The 10,053-nt window shown below is 39.4% G+C and overlaps 1 protein-coding gene across 1 annotated transcript in view; it reads left to right on the top strand.

Annotated features, from left to right (window-relative positions):
• ZBTB8A (zinc finger and BTB domain containing 8A) overlaps nucleotides 1-7,458 on the top strand; it is a 10,035-nt gene extending 2,577 nt beyond the window's left edge. Inside the window, exons 2-4 of the mRNA XM_015572829.1 lie at nucleotides 1,319-2,142; nucleotides 5,002-5,171; nucleotides 6,765-7,458. Coding sequence (XP_015428315.1) covers nucleotides 1,320-2,142; nucleotides 5,002-5,171; nucleotides 6,765-7,097 — 1,326 coding nt within the window. The 5' untranslated portion in view covers nucleotide 1,319 and the 3' untranslated portion in view covers nucleotides 7,098-7,458. The remainder of the gene's footprint in view (nucleotides 1-1,318; nucleotides 2,143-5,001; nucleotides 5,172-6,764) is intronic.
• The last annotated feature ends 2,595 nt before the right edge of the window (nucleotides 7,459-10,053 follow it).

Genomic DNA, 10,053 nt, shown 5'->3' with positions numbered 1-10,053 from the left:
GTCCAGCCAGCGTCCACAGCACAGGTCTTCTTGTCCACCTGGTTTCTGAGAGCTCCTCAGCAGCTAGTGCCCTTTATTCAGCATTCACACAGGACACTAAAACCTCCTACCCTGTGCCCATTCCAACAGGTATATCCATCTATCTTTTCTTCACATGCCTTTCAGGACTGATGCTTCTATCTGGTTCTTTCTAAATCCTTGAGCATTTGATCAACTGGTTAGGCCTTGTCCATGAATCAGGACAAAATCCATACCTGTGTCTATCTCTTTGTCCAGACCAAGTGGACAGCCAGATGCCCAATGGGGATATTTCCCTCCCCATTGCCTTTCAGGGACATTCCTGATTGGAGTCATGATGTTGCAACCATCCACTTCCAACTAGTACCAGCATATTGTGCAGAACCTCTAAACGAGGCCTTAACTCTTTCTTCCTCAGTCAGCTAGTTGTAGGGAACTCACCATGGGGCCATATGTGTGAGTTGAGGAAGGCAGCAATGTACTGGGAGGAGGTGTGTGAGAACTGTGCCAGCTGCTCACAAACTTATTTGTGGATTAAGGACCTGTCCAGTCTAATCTTGTACCTAACACGTCCTCTTAATGATGGAGTGCTGCTGCACATGCCCAAATGTATAATTTGGTACATTAGTAACACTCATGTTAGGCAACTCAGGCATGGCTACTTGGTGTTCCATGGTCAGCATCAAGCTCTAAGAGAGCCTGGTAGCATTTGAAAAGCTCTTTTTCAAAAGGACAATAGCTGGAGGGGTGTGATGATTAATTTTTTGTGACCACTCAGCTGGCCTGCAGTGTATAGGGGAGCTGGAATTCCAAATCAAGCTACGTGGCTCTATTGTCTTTGCTTATAACTATAAGCTTGTCTATATCAACTTTTATCTCTTTGACTATTTAAAAACATTTTTTTTACAATTAATTTCAGAGAGGAAAGGAGAGAGAGGGAGAGAGAGAGAGAGAGAGAGAGAGAAACATCAATGATGAGAGAGAATCACTCTCATCGGCTGCCTCCTGCACACGCCACACTGGGGATTGAACTTGCAACCCGGGCATCCGGAATCAAACCGTGACCTCCTGGTTTGTAAGTCTATGCTCAACCACTGAGCCACACCAGCCGGGCATCTTTGACCTTTTTTAACATACAGGGTAGTTTGAAACCTATATTCTTTGTGTCTTGGAGACTATTCTCTAAGACAGAAGTGATTTTCATGGAAAAAAGAGGTTTCTGGTTGTAATTTCAGTTGTCTCATTGTAGAAAAACAATGTGATTTTGTGTTTGTTAACCACATGTGTCTTCTCTCTTCAGCATGGAGATCTCCTCTCATCAGTCTCAGCTCCTGCAACAACTGAATGAGCAGCGCCGGCAGGACGTGTTCTGTGATTGCAGTATTCTCGTGGAAGGGAAGGTCTTCAAAGCACATCGAAATGTGCTATTTGCTAGTAGCGGCTACTTTAAAATGCTTCTTTCCCAGAATTCAAAGGAGACAAGTCAGCCAACCACAGCTACGTTTCAGGCTTTCTCCCCGGACACTTTTACCGTCATCCTAGACTTTGTCTATTCCGGCAAACTCTCGCTGACCGGTCAGAATGTCATAGAAGTGATGTCAGCTGCTAGCTTCCTCCAGATGACTGATGTCATTAGTGTCTGTAAGACCTTCATTAAATCTTCGTTAGACATCAGTGAGAAAGAGAAAGACCGCTACTTCAGTCTCTCCGATAAAGGTGCCAGTTCTAATGGCATAGAACGTTCCTCTTTTTATAGCGGTGGCTGGCAAGAGGGGAGCAGTTCTCCACGCTCTCACCTAAGCCCAGACCAAGGAACAGGTGTAATAAGCGGGAAATCTTGGAATAAGTATAATTACCATCCAACTTCCCAAAGGAATACTCAGCAACCCTTGGCCAAGCAAGAGCCACGGAAAGAGCCCGTTAAAAAGCCCAGACATTTGAGGTTGTCACAGCCTTCTGAAAGTGCTCATTGTAAGGCAAGCAAGCGAGAAGCACGGACATCTGATCCTTCCAGCCACACTTCCCAGTCTGAAGAGCACGCACACATTGATGCTGAAATGGACTCTGCTGCTGTTGGCTATCAGTACGGTCAAGGCTCTGACGTCACCTCAAGAAGTTTCCCAGGTACCCAAAAGGAGAATCTGTTCCCTCACTCAGGTTCCAGTTCTATAGAAATGAAACCTATCTCAACATGCTCGTACTTTTAGGTGTTCTAGGCAGTTGAACTAAGTGAATTTTAAAATACATATATTTTTATTGATCTCAGAGAGGCAGGGAGAGAGAGATAACATCAATAATGCGAGAGAATCATTGATTGGCTGCCTCCTGCATGCCCCTACTGGGGATCGCTGAGCCATGCTGGCCAGGCTACCCCTAACCTCTATTATTTTTAAGCAAATCTCAGACACCATATGTTTTAATCTGTAAATATTTCAGAATGTATTCCTAAAATATAGAATTAAACCACACTCCAGTACCATTGTTATACCTAAACAAAGTTAACAAATTCTTAATATCACTAACTAGCCTGTCAATATTCACATTTCCCTTGTTGTCATACAGATTTCAAAAAAATTTTCCACAACCCAGGTACATGCCCTTGACCGGAAGCGAACCTGGGACCTTTCAGTCCGCAGGCCAACGCTCTATCCACTGAGCCAAACTGGTTAGGGCTAGATAACATATTTTTAAATGAAAGCAACGTGGTTGATTTTTTTTTAATATATTTTATTGATTTTTTACAGAGAGGAAGGGAGAGAGATAGAGAGCTAGAAACTTCGATGAGAGAGAAACATCGATCAGCTGCCTCCTGCACATCTCCCACCGGAAATGTGCCCGCAACCCAAGTACATGCCCTAGACCGGAATCGAACCCGGGACCTTTCAGTCCGCAGGCCGACGCTCTATCCACTGAGCCAAACCTGTCTTGGCAACCTGGTTGATTTTTACTAATAACATTTTCTTATAGGATACTAACAGGAAAATGTATGAAATTGTATTACCATATTGCAGAGCTTACTAAAAATCCTGCTGAGTTCTAACCATTGACCAAGGCAAGCAAATAGCATAGAAAAATAGGAAATCTTGTTATATTTTTAAAACAGCAATAGAGTCCCCTTGGCCAGGTGCTAGTTGGTTAGAACATTATCCCTTATACACTAAGGTTAGGGGTTCGATCCCAGGTCAGGGCACATAACAAGAATCAGCCAATGAATACATAAATAATGGAACAACAAGCCGGTCTTTTCCTCTCTCCCTCTGAAATCAATAAATAAAAAATAAATAAAGCATACTTTTTTTTTTATCCTCACCTGAGGATATTTTTACATTGATTTTTAGAGAGAGTGGAAGAGAGAGGGAAAGACAGAGAGAAATAATGATGTGAGAGAAACACATCTATTGGTTGCCTCCTACACATGCCCTGACCAGGGCTCTGGCCGGGGAGGAGCCTGCAACCCAACTAAAGTACTACATGCCCTTGACCAGAGCTGAACCCCAGGTCCTTTGGTCCATAGAGGACACTTTATCCACTGAGCCAAACCGGCTAGGGCGAGCCATGCTTTCTTTATTTGGGCTCTGCCCTTTTCTAATTCTAGGCTATTAAATCTAACTTCAGGAAAGAACAGTTGAATTAATAACTATTAAATTGAGGTTTGCTTCCGGTCACAACTAACATGTTGAATACATGACATTTAAAATAAAAAATTAGCCTGGCCAGCATGGCTCAGTGGTTGAGCATCGACCTATGAACCATGAGGTCACAGTTGGATTCCAGGTCAGGGCACATGTCCGGATTGCAGGCCTAATCCCCAGTGTGGAGCGTGCAGGATGCAGCCAGTAAATGATTCTCTCTCATCGTTAATGTTTCTGTCTCTCTCTTCCTCTCTGAAATCAATAAAAAAATATTTTTTTTAAAAAAGGACAAGATAAAGAACAGTTCCATAACCACAGGATCACTCATGCTGTGTTTTAAAACAAAAACAAAAACAGCTCTCGCTGGTTTGGCTCAGTGGATAGAGCATCGGCCTGTGGACAGAGGCGACCTGGGTTTGATTCCGGTCAAGAGCACATGCCTGGGTTGTAGGCTTGATCCCCAATAGGGTGTGTGCAGGAGGCAGCCAATCAATGATCAGTGATTCTCATCATTGATGTTTCTATTTCTCCCTTCCTTTCTCTGAAATCAATAAAAATATATTATAAAAATAAACAAAAATGTATCCCTGGATGAAGATTCAAAAATAATAATAATAGCCCTGGCCAGTTTGGCTCACTGGACAGAATGTTCACCTGTGGACTGGAGGGGCCCTGGTTCGATTCCAGTCAAGGACACGTACCTTGGTTGCAGGCTCCATCTATGGCCCTGATCGGGCCATATGGGAGGCACCCAGTCGATGTATCTCACTTCAGTGTTTCTCTCTGTCTCTCCCCTCCCACTCTCCCTGAAAATCAATGGAAAAATATCCTCGGGTGAGGATTAACAATAATGATATTAAAAAAATAAGAGCTTTACATTCCAGAATTTAAAACAAATTAAAGACCCTTGAAAGTGTTTCAACTTTAAATGTACTACAAGTGCATGAAAAATAAAGGCAAGGGGAATACAAACTTTAAGTAAAACAAGTTACTTAAAAGCTTCAATATTAAATATTTTTATTTTGGGATTGTATCTACAGTTTTAAAATCCAGTACTATCTTTTTACATTCAATAGTTATTGACTCTATGACATTTAATAAGAAGGTAAATGTGACAGTCTAAATTTACCAGACTGTAAATATATCAAATACTGAATACTGAAGTTATAGTTCTGTACTTACTGTTACATTGACAATCAAGTCTTCATTTCTTTCTACCTTTTTTTTTTTTTCTTCTGCCCCCCCTCTACCTTTTCAAGTTCAGACTCAACAAGTCCTTCTGGATATTTTTGTGTGATTAGAATTGTTATTATGAATTTTCCAGTGATTTAATCAAACTGTGTCCTGACAGATGATTTGCCCAGGATGAGATTCAAGTGCCCATACTGCACACATGTGGTGAAGCGGAAAGCCGACCTAAAGCGCCACCTTCGTTGTCACACAGGAGAACGGCCCTACCCATGTCAAGCTTGTGGGAAGAGATTTAGCAGGCTGGACCACCTAAGTAGCCATTTTCGAACAGTATGTATTTGATTTTTTATTCAAATTTTACTTCTTAAATACATGCAATTAGGATAATCAATTTATGATGGAAATCTTTTCTCACAACTCTACCATATTAAAAGTTTTTCTAACTTAATGTTTTTACTTTGCACATAATGCATAATTCAATTTTTATGTTTTTCTTTTTATTCTTTGAGACCTTGAAGTCAGTGATATTCTTTTGAGTATTCACTTTAATGCATTTAAAATCTAACAGGTTTTTATAGACTGGTCTTTTTGGAGCCAATATAAACTGTAAAAATGTTTTAAATGTCTGGGTCAGAATCACTTTAGATCCTCAGCATCTACTGGTGACTCTTGAATCCTTATCTGGTAGAATTTCTAGTTTCAGCTGTTGGGTATCTCTGCATGACACTGCCTTTCTAGTGTCCCTCTAGTTTCTTTACAGTCTCCTCAGGGAAGGCAGCAAGGGAGGCAATAGAACCACTCCCAGTCGAGGACTGGATTGTCAGAGTCCGAAAAATCTCAGGGAATTTGCTGGTCAATGCTCTAGTGGTTTAATACTGTAGTAACATTGGAACATTGTTCTGCTGATCATCTTGCAATAAGAATTTTTTCCAAAATCTGTTCTTTACTTGTACTTCAATTCCATTGATGAGATCCTTTTAATTTTAAAGGACACTGGGTACCTTAAAGTAATTTCTTCATGCATTGCTTTATAGTTATTTATTCAACAAATATACCTGAGCACCGATTATGTGTCAGACCCTTTTCTAAATGTTGGTATACAGCAGTGAGCAAAACAGACAAAATGTCTGCCTTTATTAATCTCATGAAGCTAACACCTGAACTAAGATATGTAATATCATCATAGTAGTACATGGCATATATTAAGTATTTACAATTATTATTGTTCTGAAAAGATGTCCTGTATTACCTCAGATATCAAAATACTATTGGATTAATACTATTGGCCATTATTTAGAGAACACTGGTGTGTAATATTTCAGTGATGTCAATTTATCACCAAAATCTTTCTTTTTCTAATAACTAGATGCTTTTTTTTTTAATTTAAAGGTCGTTGAGATTTAACTTTTTAAGTACATTTTTAAAAAATTGATTTTAGAGAGGAAGGGAGAGGGAGAGGGAGAGAGAGAGAAACATCAATGATGAAAGAGAATCATTGATTGGCTGACTTCTGCATGCCCTCCATTGGGGATAGAGCCTGCAACCCGGGCATGTGCCCTTGACCTGAATTGAACCCGGGACTTTTCAGTTTGCAGGTCAACACACTTCAGTGGTTCTCAACCTTCCTAATGCCGCGACCCTTTAATACAGTTCCTCATGTTGTGGTGACCCCCAACCATAACATTATTTTCGTTGCTACTTCATAACTGTAATGTTGCTACTGTTATGAATCGTAATCGTAATGTAAATATCTGATATGCAGGATGTATTTTCATTGTTCGCGACTCACAGGTTGAGAACCGCAGCACTAGGTGCTAACTTAATAGGCTTTGAACATCTTAAGTTTATGAACTCATACCTAGAATATCAAATTGTCCTGCTTTTAAAAATCCTTTTTTTATCACTATTTAAATCTCTACACAGATTCACCAGGCATGCAAACTAATCTGCAGAAAATGCAAACGCCATGTGACTGATCTAACAGGTCAAGTGGTCCAGGAGGGAACCCGGCGCTACAGACTCTGTAATGAGTGCCTTGCTGAAGTTGGCATAGACAGCCTCCCCATTGATCTGGAAGCTGAACAGCATCTTAGGTCCCCATCGGATGGCGATAAGGATTCCAGGTGGCGTTTGAGTGAAGAAGAGAATAGGTCATATGTGGAGATTGTAGAGGATGGGTCTGCCGATCTGGTCATACAACAAGTTGATGATAGTGAAGAAGAAGAAGAAAAGGAAATAAAGCCCAACATTAGGTAGCTGTAATGTGCACCAACAGAGCTGGCATGTCTGCAACTGACATCGACTTCCTGTATCTCTCTCTTTTCCATGGTCAGAGACTGATTAACAAATTGTCAGACTGACTTAAAAGTAATGGCCTACTATAACTTGCATGCTTTCTGAACAGGCCATTGTATCCATTCTGAACTTTGTTGCCCTAAAACATGTTGCTGCACTGGAAAGAAAGACCTAGCTTGAGTTGGCATGACAGATGAACAGTTAATCGTCTTACTTTTATTACAGAGATGCCTTTTTTCTTTTAATATTGGAAGATCTACTTAGCAAACGTTTTTCAAATAAAATATTTTTTAAAATATTTTTATTGGTTTCAGAGAGGAAGGGAAAGACAGAGATAGAAACATCAATGATGAGAGATAACTACTTATCAGCTGCCTCCTGCACGCCCCACAGTGGGGACCGAGCCTGCAACCCAGGCGTGTACCTTGACCGGGAATTGAACCGTGACCTCCTGGTCATAGGTCAGTGCTCAACCACTGAGCCATGCTGGCTGGGCTCAAAGAAAATATTTAAAATAAATTCACCACAACCAAACTTCATGTAAGGTAATTTTAAGGTGTTTCAAAAACATAAACTATTGAGTTTTCATAGGGAACCAAGTAAAGCACATTTAAGAGTCAGGCACCCAAAACTGACTGAACTAATGTTATTCTATTAACTTAAGGTCCACACCAACCTATCATTCTGATATCCTAAATGATTTAGGATTATGGCAGAAGACAAATCTAAAATGTTTGAAATCGTTCATATTTGAACTTTTTGCCATTAAGTTAAAAAATTACTCATGCAGTTAGTAGTATTAAGAAAAGCAAAAACTACTAGTAAAGTAGAGGCTGACCAGAGATTATATACAGATACCATTTTCTTAAAGCAGGAAACTAATGATGCCTAAAAGTCAAGGTAGTTTGTGAAGATGTGTCCATATAGTTCTCTTCCCCTCTAAAGAAAAAAACACAAGAACACTGGAGGTTCCTGCCAGTTCTTAAGAGCAGTTTCTAACATTTATGTACTGCTTGCTATATTTTTTATAAAGTGCTATCTCACACATTTTCTCACCTAAGCAGCGAGATAAATATTGTCTTTGATTTACAAATGAGGAAATTAAGGTCAGAAAGTTTATGTGGTGGGACTGGTGACTGGACAGGTTTTGATTTTAAACAGTCCTCTTTCAGCCTTTTCTCCTCATACTGTCCCCTGGAATGGTGAAGAAATGAAGTTGCACTTCACCAGTCTGCTGTAGTTATAAAAGAAGCCTATCAAAATTAGGAAGTATGACAAAGAGGAATTTAATCTTCAACATGCTTTGAACTAGTTATTCATATAGTGCTAAGTAATGTCCCTACAGTATCTATTGACATGTTTTATGTCATTATTTATATGTAAGTTTTTTATATAAAATGATTTGAAGAAGTTATTGTCTTAAACACTTTAAGCATTTTTGCTTATCCTGTGTATATACTTTTTCAGAACAAACTTTTCTCATAGGATACAAAGTTAATTTTAAACTCTTCCCCTGTGTGACTTATGGAACATTCCAAAATTACAGGTAAATTGAAGAAGCATTATTTTACTTTACTTCTAAAGATAAAATTTATATACCAGAAGTAAAGAACTGACCTCCATAAAGGTCTCTGCAAGTTATCACAATAAAGCTTGATATAAATGAATTTTGATAGAGGCTCCATGTATTATACTGTATTTTTATTTTAATTCTCACCTGAGGACATGCTTAGAGAGAGGAAGAAGGTGGCGGGGAGGAAGGGAGAGAGAGAGAGAGAGAGAGAGAGGGAGAGAGAGGGAGAGAGAGAGAGGAGAGAGAGGGAGAAACATCGATGTAAGAGAGAAACATTGATCAGTTGCCTTGTGTACATGGCCTAACCAGGGATCAAAGCTGTGACCCAGGCATGTGCCCTGACTGGGAATCGAACTGGCAACCTTTCAGTGCACAGGATGATGCTCAACCAACTGAGCCACTCCGACTGGGCTATTATACTGTATTTTTAAATACAGCCTGACATACCTCAAGATGATACTTTTTGTTATTTTTTAAATTTAATTAATGATTGTCCTTGATGCCAATTTGTGGGCTAAAATGATTAATTTCTAAAAAATTTGTATTAAGTAGATGAATAACCTTTTTTTTTAAAATGGTACTTAATTCTGAGACTTTTTCAAGATTCCTCTGATGGTAAATTTCCAGTTGCTTCAAGACTGGATAGTGTGCATCGAGTTCATTGTTCTCCCAACATGACTGTTCCTGAATCAGGAGTCATCAGTATCCCAGTGAGGGAGGGAACAGTTGTCACTCACCAGCTAGTGGTAACAGCTTTCCAAATTATAATCTGATTTTTAGTCATTGGAGCCAATAGGAAAAATTACTGATTTGAGTTTCATTCATAGAAATGAAGGAGTGCTTGCATGTATATACTCTAACGCACTTTATGACCTAAATGTTCTTTTATGCTATTGTCTTCTGCATGCAAACTTTACATACAGCAGCATGAATGTCAGCGAGGTCCACTGAACCCAGTGCCACCAGCACTGTAGAGCCTTATCAGAAATAATGCTTTCTTACAATTGTTTATAACAAGCATCAATCCTAACAAAACAGCTACCAAATTCACCAAACTACACAGCCTATCTGTTCTATCATTTTAGTATCGTAAAAGAACGTTCCTGACATGTTTGCAAGTTGTAAATAATATTCCAGTTATCATATGTATCTAAGACTTTAGAGACCAATTCTTTTCTAGAGTGAAACTATTTATTGGTTTCTGAGAAAACTAAATTCTTTGGCTTTTAAATGTGGGAAAATGTTACATAATGGTATAATCTGTTAATATAAGCTTTATTTATGCCAATGACTTTTTTTAATATTTGGAAAATAATGGGAATTGGTTAGACCAGCTTGCTCTTG

The sequence above is a fragment of the Myotis davidii genome, unplaced genomic scaffold, assembly GCF_000327345.1.
Source record: "Myotis davidii unplaced genomic scaffold, ASM32734v1 scaffold88, whole genome shotgun sequence".
NCBI classification, from domain to species: domain Eukaryota; kingdom Metazoa; phylum Chordata; class Mammalia; order Chiroptera; family Vespertilionidae; genus Myotis; species Myotis davidii.
This window is presented reverse-complemented; position numbering and strand designations above follow the sequence as displayed.